General features: G+C 41.6%; 1 protein-coding gene across 1 annotated transcript in view; it reads left to right on the top strand.

Annotated features, from left to right (window-relative positions):
- The window catches only part of SVEP1 (sushi, von Willebrand factor type A, EGF and pentraxin domain containing 1), a 159,204-nt gene that overhangs the window by 55,252 nt on the left and 81,580 nt on the right, over window positions 1-22,372 (top strand). Inside the window, exons 6-13 of the mRNA XM_058173212.1 lie at window positions 4,700-4,879; window positions 5,613-5,810; window positions 8,722-8,840; window positions 9,540-9,669; window positions 16,237-16,344; window positions 17,286-17,417; window positions 17,828-18,022; window positions 22,022-22,143. Coding sequence (XP_058029195.1) covers window positions 4,700-4,879; window positions 5,613-5,810; window positions 8,722-8,840; window positions 9,540-9,669; window positions 16,237-16,344; window positions 17,286-17,417; window positions 17,828-18,022; window positions 22,022-22,143 — 1,184 coding nt within the window. The remainder of the gene's footprint in view (window positions 1-4,699; window positions 4,880-5,612; window positions 5,811-8,721; window positions 8,841-9,539; window positions 9,670-16,236; window positions 16,345-17,285; window positions 17,418-17,827; window positions 18,023-22,021; window positions 22,144-22,372) is intronic.

Genomic DNA, 22,372 nt, shown 5'->3' with positions numbered 1-22,372 from the left:
TAATATTTAGTTTTAATTGGGTTTTTAATGTTTATTTATTATACTGTCTTTTAATATGCCTGTGAACTGCCCTGAGTCCTACGGGAGATGATGCGGTATAAAAGTATGATTAATAAAATAAATAAATAAATAAATACTATTTTTTATATTGAGCTCTGGACAGGGAAATTGCCAGGGGTGAAATTCAGCAGGTTCTGACAGGTTCTGGAGAACCTGTAGTGGAAATTTTTAGTAGTTCGGAGAACTGGCAAATACCATCTCTGGCTGGCCCCAGAGTTGGCTGGGAATGGAGATTTTGCAATACCTTTCCCCCAGGAGTGAGGTAGGAATGGAGTTGAACTACTCAAAATTTCTGCTACCGGTTCTCCGAACTACTCAAAGTTTCTGCTACCGGTTCTCTGAACTCAAAATTTCCGCTACCCGTTCTCCAAACTACTCAAAATTTCTGCTACCAGTTCTCCAGAACTTGCCAGAACCTGTTGGATTTTACCCCTGCACAGGGGCCATATGTCAAGGTAGTTAGAAATGTCATCCCCATCCCCAAAGGTTTTTCAGAAGAGCTAATCCTTCATGGCCTTTTGGAATCCTCTAGCAAGGTTAGAACTATTGTAATATCTTAGGATCGTGATGGCAAACCTATGGCATGCATGCCATAGGTGGCATGCGTAGCCATATCAGCGGGCATGGAAGCTCAGCTCCGGTGCACATGCATACACCAGCCAGCTGATTTTCGGGCCTTCTGGGCCCACCAGAAGTAGGGAAATGGGTTGTTTCCTGCCTCCAGAGAGCCTAGGTGGTGGTGGGGAAGGCCCGCTTTTCTCTCTTACGTGGCTCCAGAGCCTCTCTAGGAGTCTGGGAGGGTGGAAAACTGCCTTTCCCATCCCTCCCCAGGCCCTCCGGAGGCCAGAAACGGCCAATTTACCAACTTCCAGTTAGACAGTAAGTGACTTTTTTGCTGCCCCCAGCCTCCAGAGCCTCTCTAGGAGTCTCTGGAGGCTGGGGACAGCAAAAAAGTCACTTCCTGTCCCACCGGAAGTTGGTAAATGGGCTGTTTCTGGCTTCTGGAGGGCCTCCAGGGAAATGCAGAAGGCCAATTTCCACCCTCCCAGATTCATAGAGAGGCTCTGGAGACAGGTAAGAGAGAAAAACGGGCCTAACAGGCTATTGCGTGTCAGGGGGGAAGAGTTGTGTGTGCGAGGGTGGGGTGCATAGAATTATGGGTGTGGGCATGCACGCGCATGACCCCCCGCACTCCCCTCCTGGCACGCGATGGCAAAAAGGTTAGCCATCACTGTCTTAGGATATGCTGCTCTGGGTGGGGAAGGGCTGGAGCAGAGAAAGTCCCTTCCTGTAGTCCCCTGATGGCAGTGTTCCTTTAAGATCAGTCCCTGTGGCAAGCCTTCCCTTCCAGATCTTATCAGGCAGATGGATTCAGTTCAGTTTTGTAGCTACCCAAGTGTATCCCATTAAATTGCTTTTCTCCTCATTATTTTCTATAGAAATTGTATTTTCTTCTTATTTGTTGTTTGAGTTAATGGAAATAAGTTGGTAAAAGATTTCATATGTTTTGGCCTTAATAGCTAGTGTCTAATGCTCTTGCTTTTTTATTCCATTAATTTCCTTGGAAGAGTTTGAAAGATAACGGTTTTATCCTCTCTGATCTTGGTTTTTTAGCAGTATGTATAGTTTTAGTACTGTTGCTCTCAACTTTAAAATGTGGCTCTTCTCCACTTATACATTAATATAACATGTTTTGAGCAAATGGGAAATCAAAGGAATAGTTTATGGACCATTACATTAATCCCAACAAAAGCCTTTTTCTCAGATTTTGATCACATACGTCATGAAAGAAAACAGAAAAATATGAATTTCTTCAGGCAGTATTGGACTGTGTTGTTGAATTTGTATAGTTATATTTTGCTCTCTTACCAAAATATCACACACGTTGGTCACTGAGCACTACAGAGCTAAAGAATACAGAATAAAGGCCAGGCAAAACTGTGGCAAAGAACTTAGCAACCTGTCATTGTTTTGCACACGCATATACTCACTTGCGTTGTGGTGATACTTCAGAAAAGATGCTTTGTAGAACATGGGCGCATGATTTATTTATTTGTTTGTTTGTTTGTTTATATTTCTATACCGCCCTTCTCCCGAAGGACTCAGGACGGTTTACAGCCATATTAAAACAATTTTACAAACATTAAAATGATTTAAAATGAAATATTTAAATTTAGGCTGATTCCTTAAAATCCATTTAAAATTCCTAATTAAAACTATCAGGCCAGTCCTGCACGATGAAATAACCAGGTTTTCAGCTCACATCGGAGTCCGGAGATCAGGGAGTTGGCGAATACCAGGTGGTAATTCGTTCCAGAGGGTTGGGGCCCCCACAGAGAAGGCCCTCCCCCTGTGGGTCGCCAGCCGACATTGTCTAGCCGACAGCACCCCGAGGAGGCCCACTCTGTGGGAGCGCACTGGTTGCTGGGAGGCCGTCGGTCGCAGTAGGCAGTCCCGTAAATAGCCAGGTCCCATGCCATGAAGCGCTTTAAAGGTGGTAACCAGTACCTTGAATTGCACCCGGAAGATCACCGGAAGCCAGTGCAGCCTGCGCAGGAGTGGTGTTATATGGGAGCCTCGATTTGCTCCCTCTATCACCTGTATGATACACTTCTTTTGAAGCTTTAAAGCATCTATGTGTTTTTCCAGGGTCCTGCAATTGTTCAGAGCCATCCCTGTATACTCAAACTAAAATGGCTATGTGTACACATGGACTCAGAGATAACTGGGAACAGTTTACACCGCCACCATCTGATCTTGGGAGAATGATTTAAATAAATTCACAGTGAAGCTTCTGGGTTTTCGCTGTATGTGTACATATGCAAGTGCTATATGCTTGCTTGTACTATATACCTAAAATACTGATGTGACTATGCTATAAGCAGAATCCCCACTATAGCTGAAAGTAAATTAACTAGGATAACAAGATTCACAATATAGAAAACAGATGGAATAACATGGAAATTATTTTAAGATCCTTTGTGTCTTGTGAAACCCCAAGTAGTTTTCATTTAGTTTCTCTGGAAAGATGATTCTTTGACGAATGAGGTAGAGTTCCAGTCACTGCTGCATCCAGGTGTGAGAGTTGTAGGGAGCCATTGTACTTTCAGTGTACAATGAAATAGGCCTGTATTTTGTGCCTACTTGCCTTTCTTAGTGTTCTGTCACTGATACTTCTTTGACATGTCTCTAGTTTAAGTTTCTGTTTCTAAACAGCCTTCATTGGCTGACCTTGTTATCATGTCTCCATTCAGTCCAGGGGTGGGTTCTACTTACCTTTACTACCGGTTTGCAACGGGATCACGCAGATCACCTATGAAGACATCCTGATTTCTGAAACCCCTTATTCCTATGAAAAACCTCTATTCTGTTTTAAAGTAATAGTGAAAAAAAGTACTTCTGTTAAGTACTCAGTGATGGGTGTTTTCCCAGATTTTTTTTTTTTTTAATATTTGGAAGTATTTCAGGACATTCTTCAGCCATTTGGGAGTGGGGAGGATATAAACTCCAGTGATGCTTTAAGCAGGCATTCTTGTGCTGAGGTTTGGCTTATTGCTCCTTATTTATGTATTTATTTTACTGGAAGTGACCAACATTTTCACTTTCACTTGAACAAGGTCTCCCTTTGGGGAGGAATTTTCTTATCTTGGATGCTGCTTATATTCCTTGTACTATGAAGCTTTTTTAAAAAAAATTATCTTGGTTTCTAAACTCTTGGGTTTTTTTTAAAGGAAACTTGAAATTTGCTTTTTATGACATTTCTTGGAAATAGGGGCTCCACTTGGAAAAGGCAACAAACAGGTTTTGATCTGTCCTCTTTCATTTCAGAATTAAAAGATGCCTCTTTCAAAAGTTTCCGAAGGAACATTTGCCACAAATTTATATGAGTCAAAAAGTCACTTTAATGCACTATTCTTATGATTTCCCCAAAGAATGAAATGCCAAGTATTGTAGAAGTAAGGCTAATTAAAAAAAAATTCAAGATTCAAAGATGTGTTTCAAAATTACAAGAAAACAAAGGTGAAAGAACATAGCAGAGCTAGAGAGAAAGAAAATAGAAAGGATGTGAGTAAAAGTAGAAAAAGACATTGGGATTTTTTTTAATATTCCAGTATAGACGGAGATAGTTAAAAAGAAAAAGTAATGTGGGGGAGGTGAAGATTTGTTCTCACTGTCCAGGTTCTAGGATCTTAGATGTAAGAATAATACTCCAAGGTAAGATACTAGTCCTGCCTGACAGTCTGATATTCCCAGGATAATATATAGCTATAGTCAGTAGTGGGATTCAAATAATTTAACAACCGGTTCTCTGCCCTAATGATTTTTTCCAACAACCAGTTCACCAAACTGCTCAGAAAGTTAACAACCGGTTCTCCCAAAGTGGTGCGAACTGGCTGAATCCCACCACTGGCTATAGTTCTCTGTTGCAGTTGTTACCCTGTGAATATTTCCCAAGATTGGAGTTGAAGAGATAATATTCCAATCTTCACTCTAAATCTGTTGCATATAGCTTAATTGAAGTGTGTGTGTGTATTTACCAAAAAGATGGATATGATATGTATATCTTACTCAGCTTACTCTTAGTATCTGTTACTTACTCTTGCTAAAAATGCTTACACGTGTATTTTAACCTCTACAGTTCGCACATGCCTCAAACTCTCAACCCCTCAAAACGGCCATATTAATTGCTCATTAAGTGAGATCTCTTATAAGACTGTGTGCTTATTCACTTGCAACGAAGGCTACGAACTGGAAGGCCACACCAAACTTACCTGTCAAGGCAACTCTCAGTGGGATGGGAAGGAACCAAAATGTGTTGGTATGTTTCAAATGCACAATGTATATCTTTAGTTCCCTTTATTTTGTAACAAAGTTTGCTTGGTAGCTGTCGCTAAATAATTTACCATACAGCCTTCAGCAGACTTCCGTTATGTCCTTCCACAATTACTTTTTAAACATGTATTACATAGGGTACATGTTGGTATAAGAAAACTGTGGATGCTTGTTATATTGTACAAGCCAGAAAAAAAAAATTCTGATTTTTTTTCCAGAGAGGAACTTTCCAAACATAATTACTGATTATTGTATGTTATAAAAACATAAAAATTATAGCAAGTTAGAATAAGTGGTTATATTGATTTTCTCTTATACTTCACATGCAACATTTACTCAACTTTTGATGTAAATATTTTCATTTGTAAGGGGACACAGTGCTGATGCTAAATTGTTAACTGGAAAGCTGACAGCCTGGGTTCGAGACCCGAGCACTGTGTGATGGGGTGAGCTCCCATTATTTGCCCCAGTTTTCCCACCTAGCAGTTAGAAAGCATGCAAATGCAACTAGATAAATAGGTACCACTTTGATGGGAAAGTTCTTTGCGCCTAGGCATCTAGTCTTGCTGGCCACAGACAATGCTGAACTGAGATGAGCACCACCCCCTAGAGTCAGGGATGACTAAACAGGGGAAATCGTTACCTATTTGCATTTGTATACTATATGAAATGCATTTTCCATTTGTGCATGTTGACAATAATGTACTTCCTTTTTCTAGAGTTGCATTGTCCTGCCTTCCTAAAACCAAAAGGTGTTATTGTTCACCCTTATATTTGTGGGCTTGAACAATCAAAATATGGCACTGTGTGCAGGCTCAGTTGTCCAAATGGATTCCTTTTGTCTGGTGTAACAGAAGACCTGAGGTGTTTACACACTGGGAAATGGAGTGAAAATGTGCAGATAGCTGTTTGTAAAGGTATGGATTTTGATAATAATTTGCTCTCATTAAAAAGAGAGTTTTTTAAATAATGTCAAGATTAGAGAAACCAAGATTGAGATAATTAGCAATAGTATTACCAATAAAATATCTGTCTTTGTGTACATGTTAAGGGAATGGAGGATATGGAAATAATTTAAACATTTCATAACTTACATTTTGGTTCTTATTTCAGATAGCTTTGTTTTTATTATGCTGGTGGTTTGAAATAAACTTAGATTGTTATTTGAGGGACAGAAAACTAAACTGGATAAAGCCAGAGATATAATAGAAGTAAAGCTTCATCAGTATACAGTATAAATATTGGCCTGAAATTACAGGTTTGTAGTAGCACTGTTTATTTCAGCTAAAAGCCACACAAATTTATGAGACCTACATCCGGCATGTAACAGAAATGATGTTTTTCAATGCTTCAGTTACAGGATGAATGATACTTTAGCCTGAGCTGTAGTAAAGCAATACATTTGTAGTAGGGTTAATCCTAGACATCATTTGGTTCATTTAAAATAGCATTTGATGGGTATTAAGACAAAATCACAATTAAGTTTGAATGCACTAACTTCTGTGATGAATGTGGCCTTGCAGAATGGCAGAGAAATTTAATACAGTTGTTATATATTAGTTAAAATCCACACTAGTGGACTAATTAATGGTCTTACTTCGCTTAAGGCAGTTATATATATTCTCTAGACCACGGATGTCAAACTCACGGAGTCACGTTGCCATCATATCGTGTTTCGTGACTTGTTTTCCCTTCGCAGAGTTAGGGTGGGCGTGGCCTGCGCGTGATGCCTCCAGCCCATGGGCCACCAGTTTGTCACTCCTACTCTAGACCTTATCTATTCTGCACAGGTCTTCATTACCAGGCTCAAGGTTGACTCAGCCTTTCATCCTTCCGAGGTTGGTAAAATGAGGAGCCAGATTGTTGGGGGCAATAGGCTGACTCTGTAAACCGCTTAAAGAGGGCTGTAAAGCACTATGATAAAGTCTAAATGCTAAATGCTATGCTATTACTCAGTGCTTCATTGGCATGTGGCACGTTGCTACCTATTTTATTTGCCCAGTTTCTTGAGTCTTTTAGAGAGGTGATTTTCAGCCTTGTCAACTGTAAGATGTGCGGACTTCAACTCCCAGAATTCTCCAGCCAGCATTTGAAGTCCTCACATCTTAAAGTTACCCAATATAAAAAAACACTGTTTTAGAGCATGATGCATTCTTACTGACTGTAACGGTTCTTCATAGCTCTCTGGTTGATCGACACTTTTTTGCTTCCATTTCTTCCTCACATTCCCCTATATGACTAGAGAATTTAATTGGTGGCGCAGTGCTTAGAATGCAGTATTGCATGCTAATTCTGCCCACTGCCAGGAGTTTGATCCTGACCGGCTCGAGGTTGACTCAGCCTACCATCCTTCCAAAGTTGGTAAAATGAGGAGCCAGATTGTTGGGGGTAATATGCTGACTGTAAACCTCTTAGAGAGGGTCGTAAAACACTATGAATATAAATCTAAGTGCTATTGCTAATTCCATCCTAACCTTGGATTCCTTTGGCATTACCTTTATTTTGTACAGTCTTTCGTCAGTATTCTGGACTTCCGGTCCTTTAGAGCTGTGGTCCCCAACCTTTCTGGCACCAGGGACCGGATTCATGGAAGACAATGTTTCCACAGATGGGGAGGGAAGGTTTCACACACAACCTAGGTAGATCATGTTCACGCATAAATGAATCTTTGCTCATTTGCCTGCCGGTTACATGGCCCAATTTCTAACTGGCCACGGCTGGTACTGGTCTGTGGCCTGGGAGTTGGGGACCCCTGCTTTAGTGGTGGGTTGCTACCGGTTCACCCCAGTTCGGGTGAATCAGTAGCAGCGGGAGGCTCCACCCCCCCAGATGTCATCAAATATGCTCTGCGCATGTGAACCAGTAGCAAAGGTAAGTGAAACGCACCACTGCCCTGCTTTATAGTACATTCTCATCTCTCAGAATCTCTTTCCAGTGCTTTTATCATTTGATATTTGGGTTAAATAGCATCCATTTTAAACAGATAATTTGAATCGGACAAATGTTCCTTGGACAATTTAAGAAAGAAGGAAAATCAAATAAATTAAGCCATTTCATATCAACATCTTTTTTTGCCACAAGCATACTGCAGTATAAATTAAATTGATGTTTTTTTCTTTTTTGACTAGAAAATTATGAATTCTGCTACATAATTTGATCATATGTGTATTGTGATACAATTGGATTATAGATGTGAGCTGTATTGCATTTTGTGATTACTGTATGTTCTTGCCTAATTGCAATGGAGATCATTGATATAATAATTGCAAAATTTAGAAGTCTGAATGCCAGAGAGATACATTGTTTAACGACTGATAATATTGTTGATGTATTTTAAAATTTAAGAAGCAATCCGAAGCAAAATCTGGTTATTTCCAATTGCTGTAAGGTAATCTTACATCTTTAAGCATAAAATGCAAATCCAATTCCTATTTCTGCAGATATCTTAGATTGTAGAATTTATTTATTTATTTTAGAAATTTTATATAGCTGCCTGCTCACCCACAATGACTCTAGGCAGATACATTGTTTGTCATGAAATTGATTATTTATAAACAATTTTTGCTTTTAGGTATAATTGTCGCTTCTTAAGCAGACAAAATGTTATTGACATACCGGTATGATTAAAAAGAGTACAAGGACTGCTCTTACATTAAAATAAAAAATAATGGATCTGAATTTCAGAAATCTCTGTTCAGGTTATGAATAATTAGCTCAATATAATAGGTGTAGAATTTTACAATTCATTTCATTTCAATGTCTTTCAATAGATCATTGAAAATGCTTTTTAATGCAGATGCTCAAATTTGTCTTATGTATCGTATGCAGACATTGAACCGCCACAAATTAGCTGTCCAAATGATATTGAAACACCAACTCTGGAAAACCAGAATTCAGCAAATATTAGCTGGCAGATTCCAGATGCAATTGATAATTCTAGAGACGAGGTAAACAAACATTAGAATGCAAACTATGTTTTGAATCAGTGTGTATGTTAGTCATTATTGAAACAACATAAATAAACTTTCCTCTTTCATAAATTGCTACATTAATTGCAAATGATGATGAAGATGATTAAGCCAACAATTTTCTTTTTTTGCTCTTGATTTGAGTTATTTGTGAATTGTATAGTTCATCAGTACAGGAACAAGAGAAGTTTTTATTTATTTATTTTTGTTGAAAAGTATTTCTTTTATGTTTGTGGCTAAATAAAATAGCTGCATGAATTTGCTCCACCAATCTAGATGGATTTTTTCATCAGGGCAAGTAATCTGCCCTCATCCTTCTTAAATGCAAGTTGTATGTATTTTATGGAGCATTCAAATTGCTTTTTAGTCAGTATGCTACAGTATTTCATGAAGTATTGCAACGTTGTCACCAAAGATCATCCTTGAATCAAGGAAGAGCTGCAAGCATTTGTAAGGATGTCCCAAAGGTGCTTTTTTAGGAGGCAACTGGACTTCCTTGTATTTTTCTTTGAAGATGTTTCGCTTCTCATCCAAGAAGCTTGTTCAGCTCTGACAGGATAGTGGGGTTAGGGTTAGGATCAAGAACCAGATTACTAGTTCTTGATACTTAAGTTCAGTTTTTGCTAAGAATTTACTGCAGCATTTCATCTACCTTTACTAAGACTGATCCTGTTACAGGTGTTAGTTCAGGTTACTCCAGCCTTTATACCACCCTACCTTTTCCCAATTGGAGAAGTTGGCATTACATATACAGCAACTGACAGAGCTGGAAATGAGGCAAGCTGCTCTTTCAAGATCAAAGTGATTGGTGAGTGCTATTGAAAAAATATATATACCTTAGTATCTTAGACTAGATTTGTTGGCCAGCCCCCACCCCGCCTTAGCACTGATTAAGTGGTCATACGTATACCTGAAAACAGCTCAGTCTTGCATTTTGTTATGTCTGTAAGGAAATAAAATTCCAAATTTTTAAGGGTCCTGTCAGTATGCAAAACCACCTTGGGTTGAAAGCTGTTATTAATATACTCATGGAAAATTATTTTCCCTTTTAAGAACATTATTTTCCCTTTTTAGAAAGAGAGATTTTAATTGGTTCAAATACAGCAGCCAATTAAACAATGTAACGCTGATCGTCTTTCAATTGAATTAGTTAACCTTTTTTAAAAACAAAAAATCTGGGTGTATTTCTTACTTTAAGAACCTCTAGGTTTCATATAAATAAGCCCTGACTTTAGAATTGCTGTAGGAGCTTTGCATATTATATTACTATTTACAAGTAGTCCTCGACTTACAACTATTCATTTACCAACCATTTGAAGTCATAACCGCACTGAAAAAAGTGGCTTATGATCACATGAGCATGGGGTCAAAATTGAGCCATTTGGCAACTAGCATGTATTTATGATGGTTGCTGCATCCAGAGGTTATATGATTGTCATTTGCAGCTTCTCAGCTGGGAAAGCTGGATTCACTGAACAGCCACGTACAGTTAGTCCTTGACTTACAACAGTTCATTTAGTGATCGTTCAAATTTACAGTGGCACTAAAGAAATGACTTATGACCATTTTTTACAGTTGCAAGCTCTGTAGTATCCCCATGGTCATGTGATTTACAGTCGGGTGCTTGACAACTGGTTCATATTTATGACAGTTGGAGTGTCCTGGGGTCATGTGATCCCATTTTGTGACCTTTTGACATGCAAAGTCAATGGGAAAGCCAGATTCACTTAACAACGGTGTTACTAATTTAACAACTGCAATGATTCACTTAACAAATATGGCCCAAAAAGTCATAAAATGGGGCAAAACTCACTTAACAGATTTCTCACTTAGCAACATAAATTTTGGGCTCAGTTGTGGTCATAAATTGAGGATTACCTACAGTTCACTTAACAATGGCAGTGATTTGCTTAGCAACTGTGTGGAAGAGGTCATAAAATTCAGGCGTGACTCACTTAATAATTGCCTTGCTTCAGAAATTCTGATCCCGCTTGTCATCGTAAATCAAGGATTACCTCTGTTGTGTTCTTGGATCATGAGGAAGGTTAACAATTGTAGACAGGTCTGCCTTGGAAATAAGGTTAAAATTTGCATTTTAATCAAGCAACGATGGATAACGTTTTGGTAATCTCCACCCCACCCCCACACACTTGTTTAGAAATTTGATGAATTTTAATGGTTAAAAAGATGGACTTGCACATGACAGTGCAAAAAAGCACTTTCATTATATTGTCTCAAAATGGCAAGAAATTCTGCTGCTGACTTTCTACAGTTTTCGTTGACTTTACAGTTCCTAGAGTCACTCTTGAGTCTGAGGGTTCTCTTGTGCCTCAGATTTTTTACTCTTTATTACAGATATTTAATATATGTTTCTTTTGCTATTTTAAAGATATCATAAACATATTTCTGTTTTCCAGTTTACATTTTTATCATCCATTGTGGGCTTGAAGGGGGAGGTGGCTGCCGATGGTTCCTCCTGATCATTTCGGCCTGCCTCGGCTTGTTTATACTGGCATGTTTGTTTTGCCAGTGAGGGCCGGGCGGCTGGGGTGCTTGGGGAGCCGGTCCTCACCCCTGGGGAACCAGCAGTGCCCACGGCCTTGGTTGAAGACGCTTGGGCCTTGGTGCCTTAAACAAATTAAACAACGAATAAAACAACTCTGGAGACTTTTGGAGTCTTGCTGGGTACCCGACGGAGCCCCTCGAGCCTTGGAGCCCTTGTTTGTTGGGGGTTGCTGTGTTAAGGGAACGGTGGTTGCCTTTAAATATCTATGACGCCGGCAGCGATACCCCGATGGGGATGGTGAAGACGGCGATGGCGACGGTGTTTGTCCCCCCTTCCCCCCGGGGGGGCTCTATGGTTTCTTGGGGGCTCCGCTGGGGTCCTTGGGGGCTCCCTGAGTGGCTGCTGGATGCCAGGGCGGTGACGACGGCGATGGCTAGGCTATCGTGGAAGACGTCCTGCAGCGGCGACGGTCGCTGCTTTTTTCTCTCCTTTTATGGAACCTCCGTGAGAACCTGGGTGGTGGACCATCTTAGTTCCACCCAGGACTATGCTGTCTAAACCATGCACTTTTTAAAGATCTCTTCATTTTCCAGCTGGTGGTTCTGCCCAACGACTGTCGTTTGAGACCTCGACAAACCAGGATACCACCATTTTCTTCAATCTCTGATGACTTTTTCATTTAACCAGCTTCTTGCACTGCGAGATGCCCCCCTCTCGCGGGTGTGCCCCTCTTCTTTATCGAGGGCCTACCTCGATGAAGGATTTTGGAATCCCGAGAGGTGGCATGCTTCTAAGAGAGGGTTAAGGAGGTTTTTAAATTTATCTTTTTGTAAACTTTTATCTAATTCAAATAAGGGGTTGGGGGGGGCACGCCCACAGGGGATTAGGCTAGTCCCTTCTAAGGTTCACGATCTGAGGTTTGTAAATTGGAGGTCTTGGAGGAGGTTAAGGCTTGACCATGTATGGGCACTTCCATCTGCACGGTACGTGGGAGGGGCAGGTATGGCGGAAGCAGGGGCTCGTATCATGTTCGGGGAGTGCGTTCTCGCTGTTTGAAAGTGATACCGCACTCCGGGCCCCTAGGCTTCACTCGGGTCCCGAGTGGTTATATCCCTCGGAACCTGGACCTTTGACTGATGTTATGTAATGCCAGGTCCGTCATGAATAAGGCCCCCCTCATATCCGATCTTATTCAAGAGGGGAGAGCGGACCTAATGGGCATTATGGAGACCTGGCTGGGCATGGAAGGGGGGGTTCCCCTCACTGAGATGTGCCCGCCAGGTTTCCATGTGTTTCATCAGCCGAGGGCCCAGGGTAGGGATGGGGGGGTAGCGGTTGTTACCGACGAGAGTCTGGATCCGAGGGAGGTCGCTGTCCCGCAGATAGACGGTTGTGAAACCCTCTTCGTGAGGTGGGGCCGGGGGGTGCAGGTGGGCTTGCTGATTACGTACCTGGCTCCTTGCTACGTGGCGGCAGCCCTGCCCGAGCTGCTGGAGATGATAGCCGGGACGGCGGTTGAGATCCCCAGACTTATGGTCATGGGGGATTTCAACTTGCCGTCGGCGGGCGATTCATCAACAGCAGCTCGGGAGTTCAAGGCTTCCATGACGGCCTTGGACCTGACCCAAGTAGTTGCGGTCCCCACCCACGTCGGGGGTAACACACTGGACTTGATTTTCGTCTCGGGACAGTGGCTAAATGATCTGGAGTTAGGGGAATTAATATCTCAACCCTTGTCATGGTCAGATCATTTACTCCTTCAGCTAGACTTTCGGACCGCTACACCTCACCGCAGGGAGACGGAACCGGTCCAATGGTTCCGTCCCAGGCGCCTGATGGACCCTGAGAGGTTTCTGACGGAGCTTGGGCCATTTCCGAGGGAGTTAGCCCACGGCTTGGCTGAGGAGCTGGTGGCCGCCTGGGAGGAGGCGGCCGCCGGCGCCTTAGACTGCGTCGTGCCTTTGCGGCTTCTGACCCGGCGACGAACTCGACCAGCTCCTTGGTACAACGAGGAGCTGAGAGAGATGAAGCGCCGGAAAAGAAGCCTAGAGAGCACCTGGAGGTCCAGTCGCTCCGAATCTGACCGAACACTAGTGAGGTCATATATTCAGACCTATCTAGTGGCGATCAGGGCAGCGAAACATAACTATTTCTCCGCACTCATCGCATCGGCAGATAATCGCCCAGCCACCCTGTTTAGGGTGACTCGCTCCCTGCTTACGCAGGAGGCTCGGGAGGACCCCTTACAGGGACGCGCTGAGGATTTTGTTCAGTATCTGTCTGATAAAATCTCTCAGATTCGGGACGGCCTGGACACTGATTGGATAGATCCAGGTGGGATGGCGGAGACGAGTCTTGAGAGTGTTATCTGGGCTGAGTTCGATCCTGTGACTCCTGATGACATGGACAGGTTGTTGGGTAGGTTGAATTCCACCACATGTTTATTGGACCCGTGTCCCTCCTGGATGGTACTGGCCACACAGGAGGGCACACGAGGCTGGCTCCAGGGACTTACTAACGCTTCTTTGTTGGAGGGTGTTTTCCCCGCCGCTTTGAAAGAGGCGGTGGTGAGGCCCCTCCTCAAGAAGCCCGCCCTGGACCCGGCTGTTTTAGCGAACTACTGTCCAGTCTCCAACCTTCACTTTTTGGCGAAGGTTGTTGAGAGTGTGGTGGCATATCAGCTTCCTCAGCACCTGGAGGAAACTGTCTATCTGGACCCGTTCCAGTCCGGTTTCAGACCCGGATACAGCACCAAGACAGCTTTGGTCGGGTTGGTGGATGACCTCTGGAGAGCCCGGGACAGGGGTTGTTCCTCTGTCCTGGTTCTATTAGATCTCTCGGCGGCTTTTGATACCATCGACCATGGTATCCTGCTGTGACGGTTGGAGGGATTGGGGGTGGGAGGCACCGTTTATCGGTGGTTCTCCTCCTATCTCTCTGACCATTCACAGACGGTGTTGGCAGGGGGGCAGAGGTCGACTCCAAGGCGCCTCACTTGTGGGGTGCCTCAGGGTCTGTTCTCTCGCCTCTCCTGTTCAACATCTATATGAAGTCGCTGGGTGAGGTTATCAGTGGTTTCGGGGTGGATTATCATCTGTGCGCTGATGATACTCAGCTGTACATTTCCACCCCGAACCACCCCAACGAAGCCGTTGAGGTGATGGGCCGATGTCTTGAGGCCGTGCGGGTCTGGATGGGGAGGAACAGGCTCCGACTCAACCCTTCCAAGACAGAGTGGCTGTGGGTTCCGGCGTCCCGGTACAGTCAGCTTACACCATCGCTGACTGTGGGGGAGGAAGTCCTGACCCCCAGGGAAGGAGTGCGCAACTTAGGCGTTCTCCTGGACGATCGGCTGTTCTTAGAGGATTATTTGACAGCCGCCGCCAGGGGAGCATTTTATCAGGTTCACCTGATTCGCCAGTTGCGCCCCTTCCTTGACCGGGACGCCTTACGCATGGTCACTCACGCCCTTGTCACTTCCCGCCTGGACTATTGCAATGATCTCTACATGGGGCTCCCCTTGAAGAGCACCCGGAGGCTCCAGTTAGTCCAGAATGCGGCCGCGCGGGTGATAGAGGGAGCACCGCGTTGCTCCCATATAACACCCATCCTGCGCGGTCTACACTGGCTACCGGTAGCCTTCCGGGTGCAATTCAAGGTTTTGGTTACCATCTTTAAAGCGCTCCATGGCTTAGGACCGGGATACCTTCGAGACCGCCTTCTGCCACCGATTGCCTCCCAACGACCCGTGCACTCCCACAGAGTGGGCCTCCTCAGGGTGCCGTCGACCAAACAATGTAGGTTGGCGACCCCCAGGGGGAGGGCCTTCTCTGTGGCGGCACCAGCCCTGTGGAACGAGCTTCCTCCGGGATTACGACAACTCCCCGACCTCCGGACCTTCAGATGTGAACTGAAGACTTTATTATTTCAGCGCGCTGGACTAGCCTAAGAATAAAATGTTTTAACTAAATTTTAAGAGTTTTTTAATGGGTTTTTACCGTTTTTAGTGATTTGGCTATGATAATATTTAGTTTTAATTGGGTTTTTAATGCTTATTTATTATATTGTTTTTTAATATGCCTGTGAACCGCCCTGAGTCCTACGGGAGATGGTGCGGTATAAAAGTATGATTAATAAATAAATAATAAATAAATAAATAAATATTTATTATAACTGCCCCTGCAGTTCTCAGTTCTCAGTTCTCTTTTGTTTAGGGTAAAGCACAGTTATGTCTTATTTTGTAAGATTTTATGAATAAGTCCATTAAGATAATAGTGAGACATCCAAGGGCTGTTGAACCTCCTGGCCATGTTTTATCTGCACTACAGCTCCATAACTGCACACTATTAAAGCACTATTCTGATTCTTATCATGTGAATAGTGTATTGAATACATATGTCTGAAGTTAAAAGCTTGCTTCTGCAAACATGTACTATCCATTAACTTCATGGAGCTTCTTTCCAGGGTACATATGCTTAAGATCAACTGTGGCCTGCACAGTGTCTGATGGTTGAAGGCTTATGGAGAGCAGATAAATATCTGCTGTGATGGAAGCTGCATAGCAAGCTCTTTAAATATTTTAACACAGCCTTAGGCATGATCTAAATATCCATGCTGGATACTGATATAAAAATATTTATGTTTCACTCAAGTCTAAAAGGAGAAACTTGTATGGAAGATTAATTTGATCCCTCCTTCCTTCCTTCCTTCCTTCCTTCCTTCCTTCCTTCCTTCCTTCCTTCCTTCCTTCCTTCCTTCCCTCTTTCTTTTTTCTTTCTTTTTCTTTCTTTCTTTCTTTCTCTTCCTTCCTTCCTTCCTTCCTTCCTTCCTTTCTATGATTCAATGTTCTTTATAACTTTGAATATTCAGACATTGAAGCTCCAGTAATTGATGAATGTAGATCTCCACTACCAATTCAAATCACTGAGAAGGAGCACAAAGTAACATGGGATGAGCCACAATTTTCAGACAATTCAGGTGAGCGACTCTTTTCATAAGTTTGGGTTTTTTTCTACCTGTTTTGGGTATTATTTTCGATTCCATTTGGATGAATTTTGACAATCAGTTTGAAGTGTTCCTGTAGGAAATGCTATCATCTTAGGATGGAGTTAAGAGATTGCATCTTTCTTTAACTTGTATCTTAACTAGCATGAATTAAAATAGAAAATTCAGGATATTTTAAGTATGAATGTTTAAAATGCATTAATATTTGAAACACATTAAAGGATTGCCAAGTAACACTAATAAAGAACAATAAATTTTTCCATTATTTTACTATTTAGAGGAAGGTTTTAATCCATATTTAATATTTTTCTTGCAAAACTCAATAATTTATTATGGTATGTTCTGCAAAATGCAATGTACATTTAGAAAGTAGAACAAGTTGTTCCATTTATTGTATTGTCCTGGTAAATAAAAAAAATTGGAGGACTGATTAAATCATATTAAGGCTGAGATATACAAAGGCATTAATGCAGGGGTGTCCAAACTTGGTCCCTTTAAGACTTTTGGACTTCAACTCCCAGAGTTCCTCAGCCAGCTTTGCTGGCTGAGGGACTCTGGGAGTTGAAGTCCAAAAGTCTTAAAGGGACCAAGTTTGGACACCCCTGCATTAATGCCTAATAGAATGAATTTTATAAAATCAGGGGGGAAATGTAAATCATAGAAGAACACTAATTTGAAACTGTTGTAAAAAGGAAATATATGTTTTATGTTTGTTTTGTTTTTAAAAGAAAAACAACAATAAAATAATTTTTTTTTAAAAAGAATTTTATAAAATCAAATTACAGTCTGTAAATTATATTTCAGTTACTTTAAGGCTCAGAACCATTATTTGGGGTTCCGTGTTATAAATCTGAAGCATGTAGCTTTGAAGAATATTGGAAATGAAATTACCTCTTTGTTTCTGACTATTTCAGGATCTGCCTTAATAATAACTAAAACTCACTCACCTGGAGATCTGTTTCCCAAAGGAGAAACACTGGTTCAGTATACAGCCACTGACTTGGCTGGAAATAACAGGACATGTGAGATTAATATTGTCATAAGAGGTTTGTTTTTGTAGTCCTTATACTTGAAATTATTTGTACTATTGAAGAGCCCTAAAGAATATTCCTCCTTTGAATTCTGATTTTGGAACTCCAAATTTTACAATGTTACATCCAGAGAGGATCCAATTAATTTACAGTTCTCCATTACACTGGCTTTATTCTTTTTTAAAAGAAAACTTGCTTTTTATACAGAGTATTCTGTACATATAATACAACAGATTTTAGATTTTTAAATTCAGTTGTAATGTCAGCATATGTGCAAATTGAACAAGAATTTTGGTTTTTTTTTAATGGATGACTTATAAATGAGACAAACTGGGAAAATACAGTCACCCCTAATACGCCATAGGTTCACTATGCAGCAGGAGGAGGAATCATGCAAACCTTAATCTAAAAATCTTATTTTTCAGGTTCTCCTTGCGAAATTCCCTTTACTCCACTGAATGGTGATTTTAAATGCATTGAAAATGAGTCAGGAGTTAATTGCACATTATTTTGCATGGAGGGATATGATTTCACAACAGGTTCCAATGAAAATTACTACTGTGCCTATGCAGATGGTATCTGGAATCCTCCTTACTCCAATCAATGGCCTGACTGTTCTTGTAAGGTTTATCTGTTATTCTTTCTTAAAAACTTAATTCTATACAGAGTATTCTGTACATAAAACATTCAAATGTTTTTCAATTGACTGATATGTTTTGTCCTCCTAGTAGTTAAGTAATGTTCTGACCTAGACTTCCTTAGACAGTATGCAGCACAAACTTAGTCCCAGCAAACCTCTTTAATTCAAACACCGATGAATTATTGTCATTCCCAGTCGAAAGCCTTTCGACTGGGAATGACAATAATTCACAGCTGTTTGAATGTTTATATTCAAGGGGAGTGTTTACAAGCACTCACCTTATATCCCTTGGAATGCTGCCAGAGAACTAATTGCCACCTGCAGGGCGAGGCCAAACTTAGCACAGAGTCAAACGGAACTTTTCCACAGCTTTTACCGACCAGATGAACTGATTGCCTCCTGCAAAAGTTCACGTCCCGTTCGCTTCTCTTTTATGTCTTATGGGGGGGGGGGGCAATCATCTCCAAGCCTTGCTCTCAAGTCGACCCTGTTTTCTTAATTGTTCCTGTCTCCTAGCATCTCTGTGCATGCACACACTGGGAACAGGCTCACATTATTCTTCTGCCTCGCTGATGTCAGACTCCGGAGACTCCAGTGGCAGCAAAGAACTATCAGATGGCCTTGGCCCCATTTCTGTCTCCAACTCAGAGTCATCATCCAAGCCTTCCCCAGACTCCAGAACTGGCCCACGTTCCTCCCCAACCTTCTCACTGTCTGCTAGTGGGCCACAACAAGTAATAAGAACTGAAAAGAATATAATCCAACAAATAAGAGTTGGATCATACACACACGTACACAAAAATAGCCAGCTTTACACCATAGCGCTATTTCTGTCCACACTGTTACCTGTTTGGTCATTATTACAATCATTATGTACCCATCCATTACTCATTTATGTGTTGATTCACATCTGCCTGTAACATGTTGAGTTATCTCAGAAATCATTATTTTGCTGGGAGGTAGGGAGATGCCAACTTTAGTTTGGGACCTAAGTTGCTTTTCTTTCTTGAGTTTTTGTTAGGTGTTGTGTTACAGCTTCAAGAAAACCAAGTGGACATTTTAATTCTTTCCCAAAAGTTAATGGCATTAATTGAAGGGATTTGTTTTAATGACACTTAGTTCTAAATTAACCTGGTTTATGGTGCTAGTTCCTGAGATGAAATAATTTCTATTTGAATGACTGTCTTGGGGGTGTTATTAAATGGAGATTGAGGGGATTCTCCCATCCCTAGAACCATTCTTTCTCCTTCTTACCAACATCTCTAGAAACAGGCCCAGGGATAAATCTAACTATAAAGCAAATATTAAAAAGTCCACAAATCAGATAGATAAATAGGTATTTTTCTACATAGCTTATTTATTTGGGGGAAAAAGTCATACTGACTTGGATACATTTTAAAAGCAGCACATATTTCGCCACTTCAGTGCACTTAGGATTTCATTGTATGATATATGATGTGATGTGATGTGATATTATATTATATGGATAGTCCTCATTTGGCAATGAAAGTTGAGACTGGTGACTCAGTTGGTAAGCAAAGTGGTCATTAAGTGAATGCAACTATACTTATGATCTTACTTTGTTTGCTTTACAGATTCACAAAAGGTTATAATTACAAAGATTGGTCTTAAAATTACTTTTTCATCACCGTCATAACTGAATGGTCACTAAATGAAGCAGTCAGTAAACAAGGACTATATATTGTATCATTCATACATACATACATACATACATACACATACATACATACATACATACATATATATATATATATATATATATATATATATATATATATATATATATATATAGGTCTTTGGTTGTTCGGGTTTTCTCCCGTGTAAAATTGGAAGTGTCTTGGCGACGTTTCGACGAAGTCTCATACGTCATCTTCAGGCTTCAGCTTCGTGCTTCTGGGAGCAATGTGTGATCGCAGCTGTTTCTTCCTTTTAACTGCTAGTGGGGGTTTGAACTGATTGGGTGGGAGCTTGGCTGTGCTCTGATTGGATGGGGTTTTCTGTGCTCTGATTGGCTGGGGTGTGTCCTGTGTTGGTGGGGGCTTGGTTGTGCTCAGTCTGGTCTGTGCTGCAGGGGGATTTGAGCTGGTGAGCTGCATAGCTGTTGTTTGGCTTTGTGGTGGTGCTACATCTTCATAGTGGGTGTCAGTCTGCTGCATGTATGGATTGGAGGGGTTTGAAATGGCTAATGTTGCAGCTGCGGTCTGGCTTCTGGTCCTTGGTCGTGCTTCATGATCAGTGTGGGTTTGGGTCTGCTTTCTGGGTGGATGTGCGGTGGTGACATCCTGTGTGGACCTCGTGAGTGTGGGTCTGGTGTCATTCCTCGTGTTAGGGACTCGTTTGTCAATAAGGGCGGGTTTCCAAATGGCTGGCAGGCGGAGGTGTCATCTCGTTTGTTCATGCTGTGTGGGCGTTTTCTATCTCAATGGCTTCTCTGATTATTCTGTTGTTAAAGTGTTCAGTTTTGGCGATAGTTCTGGTCTTTTAAAGTCAATATCATGTCCTGTGACTTTAAAGTGTTGGACCAGGGAAGAAGTTGGTTCCTCTTTTTTGACTGAGTTCTTGTGTTCTTCAATGCGTGCACTTATTCTTCTGTTGGTTTGTCCGATGTATGTGGTGGGGCAGGCGGTGCATGGGATTTCATATACTCCTTGATTTTCTAACTCAATTTTGTCTTTGGGGTTTCTTAGGATGGTGGATATTTTTCTGTTTGTGCAGAATGCTGTCTTGATGTTGTGTTTGTGGAGGATCTTGCTGATTCTGTCTGTGGTGCCTTTTATATATGGGAGGAGGGCTGTGCCGGTTTCTTGTTCTCTGTCTTGGATTTTAGTGGGGGTTCTTTTGGATTAGCTTGGTAATCTTATTTCTTTGCAATCCATTGGATGTTAGTACGTTAGTGAGAGTGTCTAGTTCGGGTTTTAGGTGTTGTTCATCAGCTAAGCATTTTGTTCTGGAGATGAGTGTCTTGGCTACGGAGTTGATCTGTGCTGGGTGGTGGTGTGAGAGTGCGTGCAAATAGCGGTTTGTGTGTGTTTTCTTCTGGTAGATGGTGTGTCCTATATATATATATATATATATATATATATATATATATATATATATATATATATATATATATATATATATATGTTTTCTGAGGTTTTCGCGGGTGTTTGTATATAGGTCTTTGGTTATTCGGGTTTTCTCCCGCGTAAAATTGGAAGTGTCTTGGCGACGTTTCGACGAAGTCTCATTCGTCATCTTCAGGCTTCAGCTTCGTGCTTCTGGGAGCAATGTGTGATTGCAGCTGTTTCTTCCTTTTTAACTGCTAGTGGGGGTTTGAACTGATTGGGTGGGAGCTTGGCTGTGCTCTGATTGGATGGGGGTTTTTTTGTGCTCTGATTGGATAGGGGTGTGTCCTGTTTGGGTGGGGGCTTCATTGTGCTCAATCACGAGGTCCACACAGGATGTCACCACCACACATCCACCCAGAAAGCAGACCCAAACCCACACTGATCAGGAAGCACGACCAAGGACCAGAAGCCAGACCGCAGCTGCAACATTAGCCATTTCAAACCCCTCCAATCCATACATGCAGCAGACTGACACCCACTACGAAGATGTAGCACGACCACGAACACGAAGCCAAACAGCAGCAGTGCAGCTCACCAGCTCAGATCCCCCTGCAACTCAGACTAATTTGAGCACAATCTAATTTGAGCACTGCTCCCAGAAGCACGAAGCTGAAGCCTGAAGATGACGAATGAGACTTTGTCGAAACGTCACCAAGACACTTCCAATTTTACACGGGAGAAAACCCGAACAACCAAAGACCTATATATATATATATATATGTATGTATGTAAATCTGGTACCTACTAGCTTTCACTTTAACATAATGTTTAACACTTTAACATAATTTAGTACAATTCCACCTGTACATTTTGGTAGCAATATGAAATAATAATATAATGTTTTTCAGTGAATCGTTTGGCAAATCACGGTTTTAAATCCTTTGAAATGTTGTATAAAGCAACACGATGTGATGACAATAATCTTCTTAAAAATTTTGTGGAAGTTTTTCAAAGTGCACTTGGTAAAATGGTGAGTTAATGGTAAATCATTATAAGATCTTAATGTGACAAAAATATAAAAGTGTGAATAGTAGAGACTTTGGCACGCCTAGTATATTTGAAAACCGGAAAGGATATTTTTAGCAATCTTTGCCCTTCATTGCTGAAAACCAGGCTCTCAATTTTAGTCCTCTTTAGCCACAATGCTAGTTGAGTGATCTTGGGCCAATCATTTCTGTCAGCCATAAGAAGAAAGAACT

This window comes from Ahaetulla prasina, chromosome 2, assembly GCF_028640845.1.
Source record: "Ahaetulla prasina isolate Xishuangbanna chromosome 2, ASM2864084v1, whole genome shotgun sequence".
NCBI classification, from domain to species: Eukaryota; Metazoa; Chordata; class Lepidosauria; order Squamata; family Colubridae; genus Ahaetulla; species Ahaetulla prasina.
Note: the sequence above shows the minus strand (reverse complement) of the source record. Positions and strands in the feature narration are given on the sequence as shown.